This window comes from Anabrus simplex, chromosome 9, assembly GCF_040414725.1.
Source record: "Anabrus simplex isolate iqAnaSimp1 chromosome 9, ASM4041472v1, whole genome shotgun sequence".
Lineage (NCBI taxonomy): Eukaryota > Metazoa > Arthropoda > Insecta > Orthoptera > Tettigoniidae > Anabrus > Anabrus simplex.
The window spans coordinates 20,913,909-20,935,198 of record NC_090273.1 but is presented as its reverse complement, the minus strand read 5'-3'; the positions used below and the strand labels follow the sequence as shown (position 1 = coordinate 20,935,198).

Here is a 21,290-nt window from a genome sequence, read left to right as displayed (position 1 = left end):
ATCGATCCTCTCGTCTCCCACTGGGATAAGTCTATTAACGCTTTTGGTAATTACTTTTGAAGAAAACCATTCCATGGTCATGTTGTAGCGAGTGTTTGATTTTCATTTGGCTGCCCTTTATATACTGCGAAGTCAGCCTGATGTATGATCTGCAAACAAGAGGGAAGGGAAGGAAGTGGAAAAGTTGTGGAAGAGAGGTGGGCTAAGGTTTTAAGGGGAAGGAAACTGAGGGCTAAGGGTACTCATCAGGGAGTATGAAATGAAATGGCGTATGGCTTTTAGTGCCGGGAGTGTCCGAGGACAAGTTTGGCTCGCCAGATGCAGGTCTTTTCTATTTGACGCCCATAGGTGACCTGAGAATCGTGATGAGGATGAAATGATGATGAAGACGACACATACATCCAGCCCCCGTGCCAGCGAAATTAACCCATTAGGGTTAAAATTCCCGACCCTGCCGGGAATCAAACCCGAGACCCCTGTGACCAAAGGCCAGCACGCTAACCATTTAGCCATGGAGCCGGACATCAGGGAGTGAGTTCAGGAGAAATATCGGTGAGGAAGCGGTACAAGTCACTACAGGTAGAACGGCCGAGGGAAGTGTTACTGAGGAAGGGGCGAGGCAAGAGGAAAGGGAACGGTAGGAAACTTAGAGGTAGAGGATAGAACAGGAAGAGGGAGGTGGAACAGGGTCATAAGCGGGAGAGAAGGCACAAGGAAGTAGGTTCTGCAGTGTCAGGGAAGTTTGGTCATGGGTAACTCTAATGTTAGACATGTACAGAAAGTGTGTGGAGGAATGGAAGTACAGTAAGGTGCTATCCAGATATAACGTTAAGGCATATGTTGAGGAAAGTAGAAGGGAAGGAGGAAGGTAATAAGAAGGTGGTATTTTCCACATTGATAACAACAATGTAAGGCAAGCAGGAAAAAGTACTAACATCTACCACCTGAGCTTCCCAGCTTGCCAGTGTTATGATATGATTAAGACAACAATCTAAGTACAATGTATTCTAGTCACAATTGCAGTAGAATGTCTAAGTGCAGAAAAAGAAGAGTGTGCCCTTGTTTAGATATTGAGAAACGTCCGGCTCCATGGCTAAGTGGTTAGTGTGCTGGCCTTTGATCATAGGGTTCCCGGGTTCGATTGGGTCGGGAATTTTAACCATCATCGGTTAATTTCACTGGCACGGGGGCCGGGTGTATGTGTCGTCTTCGTCATCATTTCATCCTCATCACAACACGCAGGTTGCCTACGGGCATCAAATCAAAAGACCTGCACCTGGTGAGCCAAACATATCCTCGGACACTCCCGGCACTAAAAGCCATACACCATTTCATTTATTGAGAAACGACGAGATGAGGCACCAAACTTCCATAATATATAGTATATGATATAGTGGTTTAGGGTAAAGAAGATGAGGAAACTCAGTTACGAGTGACACACACTATCAGGCAATTGAGGAGTTTGGTATGAAACTCGGCATAGCCAAGAGTAAGACGGTACTGTTGACTAGAGAGCGAGTCGAAAGAGGGATAATTCAACTACATGGCAAATCACTGGAAGTCAAATACCTGGGAAGTGTTTTGTCAGAAGATGGACAAGGAAACTGATGCAAGAACAGCACAAGCATCAGGATTTTATCCAAGTGTTAATAAAGATACAGAGTGGAACAAGGAGGTCTAGGCGATTTCATAAATGAAAATGTTGTCACCGTCTTTTTTTATTCATAATCTGGTACATTTGATCACGGCATACTTTTGGTCACCATTTTAATTCTCAATGTTGTTCATTTTTTCACCTCATACATAAAAAAGGGAACTCAAAATTACATAGAAGTTGCTACAATAAGATTTTTAAATAAACATTAGAAATATTACTGTGGAAGTTACGTTGGGGTGTGTGCGTGTCTCTCTCTCTCAATGTGCATGTTTTATTTTCATGCAGTCTTCAACCACAGCTGTGATTCACACCACGAAGATAATGAAAAATGATATCCTCTATTTCTTTTGGTATCAATAATGTGTGAAATCTTGGTGGAGAGTGTCCTGCTTCCAATTTCTCAAAGTCCTAGTGAACGACGGCCGGTTTCTCTTCGGAGCAACTGGATGACATGGTAGAAAGGATATGGTTTCCACATTAAAGTGTTGAGCCACCTGTGCCATGCTTCAAAGGTACTTATGGTTCTAGGTAGATTCTGCCTGGTTCAAATGTATAAGTTCCGTATTCATGGACAGAAAATGGACTGCTGTCTGCCTCTGCTATGTTTCCGACCCTTCACACATAACTGTCCTGAAAATGGTCAGACTGGGGTTAGGGGTTAGATCATCAGTAATATTTTTCTCCAAGCATGTCAAAAGCATAGGGGCTGCCTGGCCGAGGCGATAAAGGCGTGCTTAGTTCTCCCGGAAGGACGTGGGTTCGAATCCCCGCCAGGAAGTCGTAAAAATTTAAGAAACAAGATTTCCACTTCTGGTGGTGCACATGGCCTTGAGGTTCACTCAGCCTACACCTAAAATGAGTACCTGGTTAATTCCTGGGGGCAAAGGCGGCTGTGCGTAGAGCTGACCACTGAACCTATCAAGTGCCGAGGTAACGGATAGTGGAAGCCTTTACCTTCCACCCGTCCCAGGGCCTCCATGGCCTGTATGGAGATGATGTCAAAAGCATAATCATCATCATCATCATCCTTGGGCACAAAGGCTAAAGCTATCAAAGAATGAAACTTACTTCCAAATTCTTAATTTCCCTCCCCAGAATATTTTCTTCTTAGATCCTCGGTTTGAGATCTTCTCTACATTCCTTGCTCCAAGTGAAAGAGCCAAGTCCTTTCTTGACTACTTTCTAGTCCGCAGAGAAAGTGATTAGTGATCCTCTGATCGAACATCAAAAGCCTTGGTTATATTTTGTCATGTGAACATGTATTCATGATAGATCAATTTCTCTTTTACTCTACTTCTCATTGTGAAATTAATATCCCTATTCTTCTTATATGAAATGCCTGAAACTCAAAACTGAGAAACTCACAGAAATTCAGTCACTGTCACCCTGTTAATAATGCGATTGTTACATTACATTAAGTGGTGATGAATACAAATTTATGTAAATTCCTGATCCCAAATAAGGAAGTGCCTATGAAATGTGAAGAGGTATTGTACAAACAGTATTATGCACCAATCCTGACATACACAGCAGGAACAAAGACATTTACAGAATGACAGAAGAGCAATATCCAGGCTGCAGAAATGTACTTCTTTAGAAGCATTACTGTAAAACCACGAGAGACGGAATGAAGAAGTCAGGAATGCTATTAGAGTGAAAATAATTTAAAATAAGATAGATGTAACCAAACTGATACAGTTTGGCCACTTGATGACTATGCCAGAAGAGCGACTACCTTTGTAGAGAGTACTGCAGAGATACATCACTCAACTGGGGAAAAGAAGAAACCAAACAGGAGAATTTTGGAAATTATTATTATTATTATTCTTTTACAATCTGCTTTACGTTACACCGACGCAGATAGGTCTTATGGCGACGATGGTATAGGAAAGGACTACGAGTGGGAAGGTAGTGGCCGTGGCCTTAATTAAGGTTCAGGCCCAGCATTTGCCTGGTATGAAAATTGGAAACCACGGAAAACCACTGTAAATATATTGTATAATTCTGGGCATTTCTAACTGTAGAGGTGTGATTTTACAATTTCCAATGAACTACGGATTATATTAAGCACATTTCCAGTTTTTTGGCAAACCAAACTTCTTTCAGAACTGCATGAAGAATGCTTGTACCATACAGTGTGCTCCAAGCATCAGCGCATCGTCGCCATAAGACCTATCTGTGTCAGTGTGACGTAAAGCAAATAGCAAAAAATAAAAATAAAAAAATTTAAAAAATCATTTCGCTGGGCTTAGCACACTGGGGCAAAACGCTGGCAACCAGGAATGAGTTAGCTGGAAAATTTATAATGTCCAATAACGGACCAACTATACTGGTGTTAAAAATGTGCCATCCACAAGAATGCTTTAAAGATAATAATAAGAATACATGTTTATCACTCACCATGCTCCAACAACAGGCTCTGCATCATTTCCACTGATTATGAATAGGGGAAACAGGATAGAGAAAATACAGCCGCTGTGGACACAAAAAGTAGACAAGATTAAATTAATTAGAAGATCACCAATTACAGTGGAGGCACTATGAAAAAAACTTCGGGAAATCCAGGAACGAATTAATACCATCAACAATTTGGCTAAATATAATTATAATCTTACAAACACTCCTAAACGAAACCACATAGGGCTGTGGCCTTTCAAGCGACCGCTGCTTAGTCCATAGGCTGGCAGATTACAAGGCAACACATAGTCAGTGTGACGAATCCTCTCGGCCGTTATTCCTGGCTCTCTAGACCGGGGTCGCCATCTCACCGCTAGATACCTCCTCAATTAATTGTAATCACGTAGGCAGAGTGCATATCTAGGTAAAAATGCCTGACCTGGCCGGGAATCATCCTGGGGCCTGCGGGTGAGAGGCAGGCAAGGTATACGATGGGACCGGCTTCAAAAGCTCATACCTACCTAAATTACATGAGCTAAAATCTTGATACTTTACATTAATTTTTACTGGGGAATCTTGGTCAGTTTTCCGTGAAAACTTCTTTCAGGTCAGGAACTTTCATCAGACAAGCTCATCGAAAAATATCTAATAAATAATGCCAAGCCAAATAACATCACATGTAGTTTTTAATTATCTAATCTAATAACATAAAGCAGATCCAATATAAAAGCGCCCAACATGATTGCAAAATGCCTTCTTTTCTTTTATGTTCCATTGTAATATGGTCACTACTGTCTGTAGTAAGTTTTGTACTGCATAAATTAGGCCTACATTGATTTTTAAAGGTTATGTTGAATTCAAAAATATGGTTTCAAATGTATCAATTCTCAAAAGCTTATAATGTTAGGCTTTTCAGTTTGCCAAAACTAATTTTGAATAATAGTACATTATGCAACAAGCCTATAATGGCAATAACTAAGACAAGAGTATGTTTATAAAATGAGCGAAGCGAGTGTCTTAATTACTATTATAGGCGAGTTGCATACGACTGTTTATACTCAACGATATTTATAACTCTATTTTTTAAATATTCATAAATTTCTGCCAAGATGCAGCTTGACAGTTGAGTGCAGAGCAGAGCGCAAAGCGCACGCGCTGGGTTATTGATTTTCCTTGAGTGATCAAAGACCTTGACAATGTCATATGTTTTCAAAGCTTTGATAGACGGTTATCATAACCTAGCTTTATTTCAAATACAAATTGTTTATTGTGCAGTAAGTGAAGGAATTTGCGGGACTGTGCCGTGTGGTTGTGGAATATTGGAAGTAGAAGGTGCATTGATGTTAATGTGTATCCGACATGTTTGATTTTGCAATCCTTACCTAATTGGTGAAACAGTTGTATCGTAATGAAAATCTGAACTCTGATTGGTGGAGAACCTGTTTGTTTGTCCAACCCTTGTCCCGTTTCCCTACGGGGTCGGGTATGAGGTGAGATGAATTTGTCGTGGCGGTTTTTTATGACCGGATGCCCTTCCTGACGTCAACCTCATCAGAGGAGTTAATGAGATGAAATGAATGACGTGATATATGATAGTAGGGAGAGGGTGAAACCCGGTGCCGGCACATAGCCTACTCCTGTCGAATAGCACCAAGGGGTCTGCTCAAGGCTTAACGTCCCCATCCGACGGACGAATCACCATCAACAGCGTCATATGCCCTCACTCCATATGAGCACTGCGGAGAGGTTTGGAATTTAATCCAGGCTTTTGGCACGCAATCTAGTGATTAGAAATTGTATACCACCACCTCCCCTACCCTGCCGGCCAACATTCTGATGGTGAAAATTTTTTCGACCAACGGGACTCGAACCGGCTAACCTCGGTGTTAGACCGTTTTAGACTTCAGCGCCTTAACGATCATGGCCACCAGGCGGGCTGGTGGAGAACCTGTATCGTAATGAAAATATGAACTCTGATTGGTGGAGAACCTGTATCGTAATGAAACTTGAACTATAATGAGCCTTATTGAGGTTCAGTTTTCTGGCATATAATATTTATATTTCAGCATCGTTGCGCATAAATAATTTTATAAACCACCTGAAAAAAGAAAACTTATGGTAGGAGAAATGTACATGAAAAAGAAACAGCTTAATTAAAATAGAATGACATGTTTCGTCTTTGAAAGAACATCATCAGGTTTTATCAAATCACACTCAAAAATATTTAGAAATGTATAAACACTTATGTTTACTTCTGCATGAATCCTTAAAACTTGAATTATGGATCTTCATTTTGATGAAATTCTCACTTCTCTCCACTCTAGCATAGAATGCAAGTTGATCATTACTTCAGCCCGGTTGACAAGACTTTCACACGTGTGTAACGACTGCCGTTTGTTTTTATAAGTTAAAAACTTCATTTTCCCGTATTGAACTGAGATTCACAATTAAAATATCAAGGAAGGTTCAACCTTTTCAATACAAAACGTGTTGCATAAGATGTTCACAACATAATATTTATTAAATAGTTAGAACCGGTTTCGACGCTCATTGCGTCATCATCAGCTACAAAAATCACAAATGGGCAAAGTACATGTCATAAAAATTGCATTAATAACTCTTGCATGGCTGAATACAAATGGTAGACTGCTTTTTCTTAGAAGCTAGAAGAACTTAAGTAAAATATGATGATGTGATATGACACATAAAAACATAGTAGTTTGATGGGTAAGTGTTGTGCATAAAATTGAACTGATGCTTTGAACATAAAAGTCTGAATATGATGATAAAACGATGTGGTAAAAACAAAGTAGTAAAATTGTCCACTCTTCTGATGTTCAATTCAGGCACATAAGTCCAGGTCCGATGTTATATAGCAATACCAACAAAAAGATTTTGTCGAGGCAGGGACACCTGATGTTGGGCGATTGAATAAAGGTTGATCTTCGAATTAGTCTCAGCTCAACAGGGTAGTGAGTCTTGTTTAGCGTGCTGAGTGTGTGGTGTAAGAAGAGTTGTGACTATTTTACTACTTTGTTTTTATCACATCGTTTTATCATCATATTCAGACTTTTATGTTCAAAGCATCAGTTCAATTTTATGCACAACACTTACCCATCAAACTACTATGTTTTTATGTGTCATATCACATCATCATATTTTACTTAAGTTCTTCTAGCTTCTAAGAAAAAGCAGTCTACCATTTGTATTCAGCCATGCAAGAGTTATTAATGCAATTTTTATGACATGTACTTTGCCCATTTGTGATTTTTGTAGCTGATGATGACGCAATGAGCGTCGAAACCGGTTCTAACTATTTAATAAATATTATGTTGTGAACATCTCATGCAACACGTTTTGTATTGAAAAGGTTGAACCTTCCTTGATATTTTAATTGTGCCGTTTGTTTACACGCTCGCGGCCTTCTCGGAAAGGATGTTGTCAAGCATTGCTCAGACCTGCCAACCTGTGTACTTAGGAACTAATGAGTAGGTGGTGCTTCGATACCTGGTGGTGGTGATTATTGTTACATGATCGGTGAGGAGTTGTTCTTGCCGTGCGGATGTTAGGATAGGACCTGGACAAGACCATTGGTCTGGAGTGGTTCTTGCCGTGCGGACGGTTACGATAGGATCTGGACAAAACTTGTGGTATAGGGACAAGCAACATGTTACATTTTCTTGTGCTGTTATTGTGTTGGGGTTGGTAACAGATTATGATTAACATTATTGACGGGAACGAGATCACGTGCCACTTTACACTGGCCAATAGGAATGAAAGTAGCTACTTCAGAGATGAAAATGGCGTGTAATATTTTTCATTAGGTTAAAAAAAGTAAATGTACTTCTTGGGCCAGGAAGGTGGGTTCCTGGACATCACAATGAACACATCTCTCCTCTGAGACACTCTCCAAGTAAGATTTCATTAATTTCCACTTACTTATAACATTAGAAATATTATCTTGATCAGGCTAAAGTAATACCGCAAGTTGTTGCAATTACACGAAATAAATATCGGTATTCTGCCATTGGCGTGAGTCCAACTGGCTAGTTAGTCCATTAACCTTCCGCCATGCCATGTCCCCTGCCAGTGACATGCTCTACTTACTTCTCGGTGCTTCATTTTTAGTGTTCCTCTTGTTGCTGTTGTTGTTGTTGTTGTTATTATAATTATTATTGTTATGAGCATTTAATGGACTGCCTATTATACTGGTATATCATTTTCCACTTATGTCAATTCTTTGGAACTGTACTGGCAGTTTTGTGATTATCATCATCATCATCGTAAATTTAGTTTATTAATTTTCTTTTTTAATCTGGTGTGGAAATTTAGTTTTTCTTGGTCTATATTTGTGGTGTTGTAGTTTGTTACTTAAAATTTGTCTTCATTCAAACTATGCTATCATTTTCACTGTTCTCATTGCTCTCAAAATTAGCGGACACAATTCTTGACAATGAAAGTGTAAACAACTTTGTCATTTGATTGTTTCTGATATCAATTGTTTCATCTTCTTCTTTTTCTTCTTCTTCTTCTCTGCCGAGTGGGCCTACTGAGGCTTGTATCTTCTCATCACTTGAGCTCTCTGTTTTCTCCTCTTCCAGTATTTCTTCATTTTCTGCCTGTGAGCCAGCTTTCTTTCCTCCGTCCACAAAGGTCTGCTGGTTCCTGTATTCTTCCTACTCGTAAGTGACGTTGGAAATATTCCTACCTGGATGGCTTGCCGAAATTGTGGGCGGTCATGTATGGACTCATGCAGGATCCTCACTTGTTCCAGATCCAACATGACCAAAGAGATCCATTTGTTCCTGGATACCTGTCCTCTACCTGTCACAGCGAAGATCATGTTGGTAAGACTACAGGGATTCATGCGGATTACACAAAATGAACATTTCCATGTTTATCATCTTTAACTGGAAAGTCCGTCACAACCTATGTGTAGGCTTCTGTAAAAAGGACGGCATTCTGTTGGTGAAAGCTTGAAAAGTGATACAAAGTTCACTTATGATGGCACATTCTGCAGTTTCCTCCTGGCTAAATCGCTTATCATTACACATAGGAGATAATGCTTTGCATGCCAGAAATAGCACAAAAAATACAATAAGACAATGTTAAAAACTCATTTTTGTAAAAGTTGGACATAGGGCCCCTTTCCTCTGATGCACAGATATGTTGTTACAAAATAAGAATTAAAAATAAACTGTAGTGATAGTCAAATAGTACCTGGCAATATAGGACTCTGGCAAAGAAGTGAATATGGCAAGTGGCAAACCAAATCCTAGGAAGTACGGCCAGTTGGTCTCGATGAAAGTCAGTCGTTTGTGGAGCTCCCATCCCATGTTGAACCATTTGTATTCAAATGCATACAATGAGTAGAGCATACACATGTGTATCAGACAGAGCACCTCTCCCAGTACCACCAGTGGCATAAGGCTCACCAACATGCCCTGATAGAGAGGAGACCATATTAGTCAAACATAAGGACACATCCTCCAGGATAAGGATCATAAAGAAATTTCTAAATAAAAACAAAACTTCAAAATTCCCTTGAAGATGTATATACATTATAAACAATGTCCCCACCAGGTATCTTTCTGTATTTGTGTGAGTTAATCTTGAGAACCATCAAACAGATTTTGATAAGGTGTCCACTGTTGTACAGAACATTTATATAGGAACGTTTGGATGTGTGAAAAATTAATATACAAGAAGAGGGAGCCAAACAGTGGTGATTTGAGTGAAGCAAGTCAAAGCAAAATAGAGGGTCTTCCAGGTGCCTTCTTGGCTTAAACCATTAACAACAGACCCCAGTGTGGAAGAATTGTTGAGCATAAAAGCTATACAAGAAAGCCATGGCAGTATATATTTATCAATAAAAGGTAGCCCTCAATAAGCTTTTTTTTAATATTTTAGTTTGGAGTAAAAATTAACTTTAAAATTAGAAACCATTTTTGAGATTAATCATGTAATCCTTCACAAAATAAATTGTTCATTCATCTCAATCATCTTATTAAGATAAAAATTTCCTTTACAGTACATAATTTGCATGTGTGGTTTAGGAGTTATAGTCCTTTTACTGAAAGCACAGATAAAGTTTATATATTGCATGGAGAGGAAGGAGCACAAGGTTGCCATGTGCTTATTTGGAAAAGAGAATAACAGGTAGAAGACCAGCTGGAAGATCAAGAAGAAGATGGATGTAGCAACTGAGGGAAGATGTGGAGAGAAGAGGATGGAATTGGGAATCTGTTATGGACAACAAAATCCTTTTGAATAGGCGACGTTGGAAGATGCACGTTTTCAAACACCCTACCTGGCTCGCTACAAGGGCAAACCGATGATGATGATGATGAGGAAGGAGCAAGCTAATGGACAAGCAGCTTGAAGAGCCTTGGAAAACCACAGCAATGAGCTAGATACATACATATCGTACATACATATATCAGGAGGAGAATCAACTATGGTCATCTATAGTACCTTTAAATACAATCTCAGCAGATACAACCCTCCAAGCCTATAGTTCGAAAACAGTGACAGTAAGGTAGTTCACAGTGAATTAGTTCAAGTTCCTTCTTGACAGCAATCGAGAGAGACTTGCAGAGCTGTGTAGGATGTTCAGTGGAAGACTACAAAGGATAACTCAGGTTGCCTTGTATCTTGGCCCGGCCACCATGTTTGAAGAACGTTTGGTCCCTTCTTAACAGAATACGGACAAACTGTAGAAGATGCTCCAACTCCTTGTTTAAATAGAGCATGACATCCTAGCTCAGCAGAAATTGCAGTGCTGAACATCGATTGTTCGACACATTGTCCAGACATGTCCAGAGGGCCCACTGGCGAACCAGAGGAATCGATGGAATATATTATCAACCTTCGAGGGCTGTAAATACAGTCCTGGCAATATTGATAGAACACAATATTTAATGAACTCACAAGTACAATTGCATTACATTCCTTCAACGTAGTCACCCGCAAAGTCTGTTACCTTTTGCCAAATGTCGGGAAGCCGTTGGGGACCGCTGGCAAGGTGTTCTGTGTTGATGACAGCAATGGTAAGCCCTACTGCATGGCATAGGGATGCCATGTCAAGAAATCGGCAGGCCCGGAGGGGTTCGTTCAACTTTGGAAACAGTTTGAAGTCACGGAGATGAGTACGAAGGGTGTTCCAAGACCTTCCAATGCCACCGTTGCAATAAGAGCTTGACATTGTTTGCGACATGACAACGTGCATTGTAATGCAAGCACAATAGGGTAACCGTCTCACAGTAAACGTGGACTTTTGCACGCATGGCTGGATGCAGATGTCACCCCAAAAATCTGCAATAGTAGTCACTGTTGACGGTTTATCCCTCAGGCACAGCATGCATATGAATAACACCCTCGTAGTCGCATGCCACAGTCAGCATAAGCTTCACCTGAGTGGATTCCTGTCAAAATGTCTGCTTGGCTATCAAATGATAGATGTTGATTCCCATAGGGCAGGGATGGCGAACCTATGCCACGCGTGTCATTAGGTGACACGCGAACATGATTTCGGTGGCACACCACATGCACATATTAAAAATTTTATGTACGTTTTGTCCTATAGACTATACATATCTCGTGCATCGTACAGTCATAGTGTTTCAGGTTTAAGAAATAAATACCAAAAATCTAAATTCTATTCCATTCGAACGTGCATTACGGCAAGACTACAACACTGATAGGTCCGGAAGTCAAGTGAAATAAATGACAGATGCGGCCGACGAGCCATTCACTCAACCATATCAGTGAATTAGTGAAGTTTGGCTTGTGTGTAAATGCCAGCATCGCATAGTTATTCTTAGTGAGTAACTTTTTATTGTTGTGAATTTTGTAAGACAAATAATTGCCAATAAATTATCCCAATTTCGAAATTTGGAGAAATTATCGTACTTTATTTCAAAACCTCATATTCCACAAATTAGTATTGTTTTTCTTCTTTTGAGTGGTTAGATATTGACAGTTTAGAAATGGAGTTGACTGAATTTTAAGCAAGCATATATGGGTGAAAAATTTCGTACAACTTTATGGAGCATTAGTGAAAATCGAGTGTGCTGTTGATGGAGAATACTCTCTCCAGAAGCCAGAGAACTTAATACATGAACAGTGGAACAGCCTCCCACAAAAGTTTTCGGTCATGAAGAAACTTGCTACAGCGTTATTTACTTTGTTTGGGTCACCATACGCGTGCAAGCAGCTATTTTCTACAATGAACGTTGTGAAGGCAAGTTATGAACCTAACATAAATTACAAAGCTACTAAGTATTTTTGCGGTATTCGCAAAATACGACCATGAAACATTCAATCACATGTATTTGGTATTTTACAATATATATATGTAAAAATGAAATGGCGTATGGCTTTTAGTGCCGGGAGATCCCAGGACGGGTTCGGCTCACCAGATGCAGGTCTTTTGATTTGACTCCCGTAGGCGACCTGCGCGTCGTGATGAGGATGAAATGATGATGAAGACAACAGATACACGCAGCCCTCGTGCCACGGAAATTAACCAATGATGGTTAAAATTCCCGACCCTGCCGGGAATCGAACCTGGGATCCCTGTGACTAAAGGCCAGCACCCTAACCATTCAGCCATGGAGCCGGACTATATATATGTAATAACATATTATGAAACATAATTTGGAATTAGGGATGGAAGTCGGTGGTGGCGGTGGTGAGTGGGGGCGGGGGTTGTATCTATTACAAACGAAAATAACAAGTGGCACAGTAGACAGTTGAGAATAATAATCCAGACCTAAAATGGCACACTAGTTAGAAAAGGTTCGCCATCCCTGCCATAGGGAATCTGAAATATTTGTTCCGAATGATGGCCAAGCAGGCATCAATTTTTGATAATGAAACAAAGTCTCTCATAGTGCATTGGCACTGCCGGTGGCTACAATTAGCCTACGCAGTGGCCTCCACAGTATGCACTAGCCAGCGTCTTGGTAGGTGTGCTAGGTAGCAACTGATGAGCCCATCCTAGCACACAAGGGCGAAACGCTGGCAACCAGAAATGAGTTAGCTGGAAAATTTATAATGTTCAATAACGGACCATTTATATTGGTATTATAAATTTACTCATTCGGAACAAATATTTCAGATTCCCTATGGGAATCAACATCTATCATCTGATGGCCAAGCAGGCATCAATTTTTGATAATGAGACAAAGTCTCTCAGAGTGCATTGGCACTGCCGATGGCTACAATTAGCCTACGCAGTGGCCGCCACGGTATGCACTAGCCAGCGTCTTGGTAAGTGTGCTAGGTACCAACTGATGAGCCCAGCCTAGCACACAAGGGCGAAACGCTGGCAACCAGGAATGAGTTAGCTGGAAAATTTATAATGTCCAATAACGGACCATTTATATTGGTATTATAAATTTACTCATTCGGAACAAATATTTCAGATACCCTATGGGAATCAACATCTATCAGCTGTGTGTGTGACGTAGCTGCAGGGACAATATAGACTACCCGCCTGACGCCACGTGTAGCCTGCATGGCCTGGTTTGTTCTGGATATGAATGTCATGCCTTCGCGAACATTCGATTGAAAAAATTTCAAAACTTCTCTAATAATTATCGCAGCATCTTGAGCAATACGTCATTTTGAAGAGGATAACATAAAAGTCTTAAATTGTGAATATCAAGTAAATCCGTTAAGGGATCTGCAAGATAATCAGCCTCAAGAGATCACGTTATCTGATGACATAGGAGCCCCAAACTGAATATAAGAAGAGCTCACTTTACCCAGATCAGACAGTCATAGCTGGGTGTTCAGCCTGACTCTCCACGCTGCAGTGTTCGTCGAAGTGCTGACAGAGTCTATCTTTGAATATTCAAAATCTTCATGTGGGACTTAAACTCTGACAGTCGTGTTGAACTTATAAATTGTGCGCGTGTGAACTCTAATGTATAACGAAGTCTTTATAATGGACATTGAGTCCATCAGTTAAGTTGAACTTACAATTTTTGCATGTGTTGGAACTCTGTGACAAGTCGTGTATTGGACTTAATGACAGCAGTAAAGTATAACTTATATTCTGTGCGCATGTACAGCAGAAACTTCTCAATATAACTTACTTTCGTTCTTGTGGAACTGAGTTTATTACCATGTTGCCTGTGTGAAACTTAATCTCCGAACCAATATTAATTTAAATGTGACACTACTGCAATATTCTAGGAACTGTGATATTCCTCTTTAAATCTCAGTCAGCAGAGCTTAATCTCTGAACAAATATCATTAATTTCAGTGTGATACTATTACGTTATACTATTAACTGTGACATTTTTTCTTTAAATCTCAGTCAGCATAATTTCCTTAATAAACACGACTATTTATGAAAGTGTTCGAACTTTCCCATGAATAATACAAATGATTACCATGATAAAAGTATAATCGTGTGCTAGGACACAAGTGATTCACTCCGAACTCAAACTGTATCCAATTCAAACAAAATTGTGTATTATTTCTTCTGAACAGTGTGTAAATTATTTGTGTGTGACTGACAGCAGTGTCTTTGACAAACTCTCGAACAGTCACCTATTTTATTTAATGTCAAGTGCGCCTAACAACGAACTGTGCTTTTTATTTCAACATTATTTCTTCGTCAAAGTGTTTAGTATTATTGCATGACTGACAGCAGTGTCTTTGATAAACTCTAACTGAGCTCGATAGCTGCAGTCGCTTAAGTGCGGCCAGTATCCAGTAATCGGGAGATCGTGGGTTCGAGCCCCACTGTCGGCAGCCCTGAAAATGGTTTTCCGTGGTTTCCCATTTTCACACCAGGCAAATGCCGGGGCTGTACCTTAATTAAGGCCACGGCCTCTTCCTTCCACTTCCTAGGCCTTTCCCATCCCATCGTCGCCATAAGACATATCTGTGTCGATGCGACGTAAAGCAAAAAAAAAAAAAAAAAATAAACTCTAGAGCTGTCATACATTTCTTTCAATGTCAAGTGCTACTTTATTTAGTGGAAAATCACCACGAACTGTGCCAAGTGCATGAAAAATTTTCAGTTTTATTATTTCCATTCATGAACTGTGCTTTATTTTTTTCCAATCTCGATGCTACCCGCATCTTCATCTTTAGTGAACTTATAAATTCTATCTACAAGATTAAGAGTGAATTCGACTGCATCATCACAACCACATTAAATGAAACAGTGTTGTTAAACCAAAGTGTCGGGGGACTGTGTAAATGTGGATACTCGTATAAGTTATGGGACGAGTGATTACCCCGCAACATCGTCCAGAACGTCGAAAGTTCGAGACTCCACTCATATCAAACCGACCTGGGTGTTCTGGCCTTATCTCAACGTAATATTGGCAACTTGCAGAACGTGTTCCAGCCCCGTTCAGCCTGGTGAACTGGGAGCACAGGTCATCAAAAGGCAATGTTGAAGGCAGCGACTATCAACAGTAAGGTGATGTGCACTTTGAAAAGCATTTTCTGAATAAAAAACTATTATTCAATCTAATTAAAATTTTCTTGTAGATAGGACCCTGCCTCCTGTACCAAGCCCTAGCTAGAAACCACCCAGAATTGCCCTGAGACCTACTTCGTGCTAACTTTCGTACTACACCGTTTGATGCCTGAGACCGACCGCTGCAGATAATTCCTGGACAGTCCATCAATGGTGTACGGAAACAAGACCACTCACAATGCCAATCTGATTTTGAGGAATGGACGACCAACCTGTGCGGTGCAAATCCGCAGTCCCATTCCGAACCGCATGAAACGCCTCGACTCATTGTGCTATCGTCCTATACAGTAATGCATTCTCACCACAGACTTCACGTAATCCTTGATAACATTCTGATGCATTTTTGCCACGGGCAACCTCGAATTTAATCCACGAATGCTGATCACCTTTTGAAAACATACTTTAGAGTGGTAAAATAGAAACTCGTCACTTCAACGCCACACAGCAACAACACTCCCAACTGGATGCCTGTCAAATGCACGCTACACTTCAGAGCCACCTGACCACTCCCATGCCCAATCTTCTGTGAGTGTCTGGTCTACATTGGCACTACTTTATTTAGAGCCCTCATAGATGTCTGTATGTGATCTTTCTCAGCACTGTTAAATGAGCTTAAACTTAAGCAGTTTGGCATAGTTTAGTTATAAGTTACAAGTTCATGATGTGATCCTACCCATACACTAACCAACCAACCTGGACTTGAAATCAACTGCCATCAAACATTTGCCTAGGAAGCAGAAGACCTGGCCATCACTGAATCCCAGCCTGAAAAATGGACACAACTACAAGAGGCCCTGGCTGGAACAGGCAGAGTGAGTCTCACTTCTGAAACCCCGGAAACATACATGATGGGATTTTTTTTTTGTTTGTTTGTTTTGCTAACAATGGGAAGGAAGCAACCATGACCTTAATTAAGGTACAGCCCCATCATTTACCTGATAGGAAAATGGGAAACCATCCTCAGGGTTCATACAAGTTGGAACAGAGAATACGATGCAACAAGGTTCACCTGACAAAGGTAGAACTCGAAGAAGAAGTATAAGTAGAAGAAGAAGAAGCTAACAAAACAAACTTTGTGGATGCAAGAGAACACACTGCACAGAACATCCGTGATGCAAAAAGTATGTCTGACAAATTGCAGTCGATGCAGAACTAGACTTCCAGAGGACCAGTGCACACAACTTCTACAGTACCTTTAAATACAACCCACCAAGCCTACAGTTCGATACTCTGATGTTAAATTACCTCACAGTGATAAGGACAACTGCCAGATTCTGGTGAATTACTTCAAGTCCCTTCTCAATTGCGAGCCTCCAAAATCCATATTCTCTTTCAAGGATAATATATATGTTCATCCAGTTTTACTTCCGTCCACGAAAGAAGTAATCAAAGAGACCATTCAGTCACTCAAGGACAACAAGGCACCAGGCGAGGACTCTATAATTGTTGAATTTCAGACTTGTTTTTAAACTGTTAGGTTCTTCAGTCTATCGAATCTAATTTATAAATAAATTCATGAACTACCTGAAAAAAAAAGGAAGAACTTTAGACTGTCAAAACTCCCTGTCAACAGACTGAGGACCTAACAGTTATAGATTAACGAAGATGAAAGTGAAAGGAAATGGCTTCCATTATAATGAAATGTTCCTAACTTGTTATTTCTTAACTTCAAATATTGTGACAGTAGACAAGAAATGGAGACATGAAGGATTTGACATGACAGAGAAAAATGTCCTACAAAACAACCTGCCCTTGAAAACAAAAGCAAAGAACAAGGGTAGAAGAAAATGCAATGAATGACAAATATCAAGAAAGAATACTAACCTGCATTAGGAACAGAGCCTGCACCAGAATGCTGAACAAAGTGTCTGCAACAACTTTGCTCACGCTAGAGAGTGTTTGCGGTCGTCCTCTGCTGTAGCGATATGCTGAATTTGCTATGTCCTGAGGAAAAAAAAAAAGAAATGTGTAAATGGTTGTGATGTAATGATAGGTATTATCCTCAAAATACAATCAATAAAATCAGAAAGTAAACCTGACTAAGCCTAAGAAAAGTAAACAGAATGCATTATAAAAAAATGTAAAATGCAATGAATACTTAATTTTCACAACTGCATTGTAATCAAAATCAACTTTCAACCTGTTAGGTCATGTTATGTACATATAGTATGTGTTGAAGAGATGTTAAGTACAGAACAAAAATGGCCAATCAGACATCAGTGGGATCCCAACCCACAACCTCCCGAGTTTGCGTTGGTTGCTCTACTATTGAACTACGGTAGCCTAAGTCATATTTGTTCTGTTGGAAAGGATATAAGGTACAGGTCAAGCACTACTGCCATCACATTGTCGAGTGCATGCAAGTTGCCCTTTGTGGGGTCTGACTGGCCATTTTTGACTTAATACGGTACCATTCTCTTCATCACGTACTATATGTACGTAACATGACCTAATAAGTTGAAAGTCAATTTTAAGTAAAATGCAAGCTTGTGAATTTCCTCCATCCACTGAAAATAAAAGGCACATAAAAATGGAATCATTATATAACTCATCATCATAAGTGTTCTGCACAATTATAGGTCCAGTACCACATCATCTTCCATTGTTCCCTTTGTTGTTCTTTTTATATTCTCGAACTTCCTTCTTTCAGGTTGTCTATAAATTTTGTCCTTCCTCCCTTCCACAACAGTTCCTTCAACAAACTGTCTCTTCTCAAATAATGTCTAACCCAGGTTTTCTTCATTTTGGTCAGTTCTTAGTAAATTATTCTCCTTCCTTATATGAGGTAGTAGAATCTCTTCGTTCATAACCATAACACTGCATTTTATTTCTAAGATCCTGTTCCATACCCACATCTTAAAGGCTTCCAGTCTCTGTATTTCACTTTTCTTAATAGTCCAAGCTTCTGACTCGTACAATAAAATACTCGAGACAAAATATTTAATCAGTTGTTTCCTTAATCCTAAGCTTATTCTGCAGTTAGTAAGCTGTCTTTTCTTCTATAAACTTCCTTGGCCATTGCAGTCCTTCCTCTCATTTTCTTTTGAGGTCTCCAACTCTCTGTCATAAGAGTGCCAAGATATCTATATTCTTGCATCTGTCCTATTCTTTGATCGTTAAGGTACTTTTCAATTCCCTCCTCATCCCTAATTCTCATTGCTTTTGTCTTCTTTCCATTGATTTTTAGCACATAGTTATCTACCAGTTTTACTAGCTTGTAGAGCATACCTTGTAGTTGTTCAGTGTTGTTTGCTACAATAACCATGTCGTCAGCAAAACGAAACCTCTTGTCGAACAATGACAGATAAATACCTGTATCATCATCATCATCATCATCATCATCATCATCATCATCATCATCATCATCATCATCATCACTGTTTGCCTCGTCCAATTTGATCTTGGATTGGGTTGTGGATCAATGATCTCCATCTCTGTCTGTCTTTCCATCATTCTTCATCAAAAACTTTGCCACTCTCTCCTTAGGTCTTGTTCAATTTGTTCTCTCCATTATTTCCTGCGTGCACCTTGTGGTCTTTTCCGTCTAACCTCCAGTTCAAGCATCGACTTTGGGATCCTTGTTCTTCCCATATTTTTTTTTCTGAGCCCATACCACCTCACGTCTCGATTGTTCAACACTCTCCCTCTCACTCTGCATACGCCTAGTATTTTTCATTACATAAAATAAGCTTCATGGTCCATATCGCACTTACATAGATTCACAACTAAGTATTTTTTATTTTCCACCTTGTCGATACACAAAATAGTCAATTTTCAACTTCTGGAAAAAATATTTCTTGCATAACAGATCCTTTCAAACTACATGTCCATGAAATATTCCAGTGATGTGAAATATATTGCCTGATTTCTCTTTGAACATAGCTTACTGGAGATTTGTGGTATGCAATATCCAAAAGAGATGTAGCAGCTGATTTAGGTAATGAATCTGCTTTTAAATGACCAGTAAACTCAATGTGTGTTGTTGAAGGAAAATATAACAAACATACTGTATACACAAATCATATCCATTATGAACTATCAAATAGGATGCTAGAAAGCTTGAAGGTAGAACACACTGCAATTCACAAGAATAGACAGGTTCTCTGATTTCCAAAACAAATAACCATCTCCCATAGACTGTTAACATTGTTGCTTTACAATAAGGGCTCATCCTCACTGATGTATCACAAGTTGGAAAATAAAAAATATTTAGTTGTGAATAGTATTTTTCATTCGGTCTTGTTTTGGCTTGGCCAGCAAAGGTGTTGCATGTAATTAATTATTATGGTAGTAGTTGTGATATTACCAAATTTATCCAGAATGTTCTGAGAGTGATAATTCTAATATTTGAAAACTAGAGAAATACTTGTAATTTGAACAAAAAGGAAAGTTAAAGTGACTCAATGTGTGTTGTTGAAGGAAAATATAACAAACATATACACAAATCATATCCATTATGAACTATCAAACAGGATGCTAGAAAGCTTGAAGGTAGAACACAGTGCAATTCACAAGAATAGACAGGTTCTCTGATTTCCAAAACAAATAACTATCTCCCATAGACTGTTAACATTGTTGCTTTACAATAAGGGTTCATTCTCATCCAAGTCAATTCAAGAAACTTATGCATAAAAATTGCTTTAACACCCATGTCTGTATCATATACACTGATGGCTTCTGCATACCAAGTTCTGATAGAATTGACAGTGTTGGCTGTGCATTTGTAGTCTATGAGAATGATGCTGAAATATTTGCAGCTCAGTATAAACTTTCTCCCAACTGCTCAATTTTTTAGGCAGAACTTTGGGCCTTAAAGTGTGCATTACAATGATGCAAAACTAACAACTAAAGAGTACAAATCTTTAGTGATTCACAAGCTGTATTGAACTCAGTAAACAATAAATACTATATGACTTAAATCCAATAGCTGTGAATATTAGAGCAATAGCTCAGAAGTGTTCTCATATCTGTACACCTTGGACTAGAGGTCACACTGGGTTTACTGGTAATGAAAAAGCAAATTCATTAGCTAAATCAGCTGCTACGTCTCTTTTGGATATTGCATACCACAAATCTCCAGTAAGCTATGTTCAAAGACAAATCAGGCAATATATTTTACATCACTGGAATATTTTATGGACATGTAATTTGAAACGATCTGTTATGCAAGAAATATTTTTTCCAGAAGTTCAAAATCGAATATTAGTGCCGAACTTTGTTTTCACCCAATTTTTAAATGGTCATGAAATATTTAAATCTTATTTGGAACGCTTTAAATTTAACGTTACAGACAGCTACTTATGCCTTTGTGGATCAATTCAGACAGTGAATCATTTGATATTTGAGTGTCCAGTGTTTTAAATGAGAAAATATTTTTTACAATGCCACCTGAATAGTTGTAATCTGCAACTTTCTAAACCACTGTATCATGTACTCAAGATACATTGTTGTTATGTGCAGTTTCTCACATTCATTACGAAAATTTTTTGTACCATAAATTTATAAGAATTCTCTTTATTATGATTTTAAACCGTAACCCTAATATACCTTTGGTAAAATAGGGTTCCTGTATTGTTTTTGGGAATTAAACAAGTAAATAATTAATAATATCATGGTTGACAGACTTGTGTATGCTTTTAGTTTTAACGCTGTACCAATTCAGACAGGTTTTTGCCAAGAACGGGACAGACAAAGGCTAGGACTAGAAAGAAAGTGACCAGTTCTTCATTA

General features: G+C 39.2%; 1 protein-coding gene across 2 annotated transcripts in view; it reads right to left on the bottom strand.

Annotated features, from left to right (window-relative positions):
• tank (EI24 domain-containing protein tank) overlaps positions 1 to 21,290 on the bottom strand; it is a 37,640-nt gene that overhangs the window by 10,125 nt on the left and 6,225 nt on the right. Inside the window, exons 4-7 of one of the 2 annotated variants that reach the window (XM_067153867.2) lie at positions 17,385 to 17,504; positions 9,275 to 9,498; positions 4,058 to 4,132; positions 1,717 to 2,287 (exon numbers count right to left, since the gene is read on the bottom strand). In XM_067153867.2, coding sequence (XP_067009968.1) covers positions 2,257 to 2,287; positions 4,058 to 4,132; positions 9,275 to 9,498; positions 17,385 to 17,504 — 450 coding nt within the window. In that variant the 3' untranslated portion in view covers positions 1,717 to 2,256. Of the gene's footprint in view, positions 1 to 1,716; positions 2,288 to 4,057; positions 4,133 to 9,274; positions 9,499 to 17,384; positions 17,505 to 21,290 lie in introns of those variants that run through there. The other variant, XM_067153866.2, reaches the window with a different exon arrangement.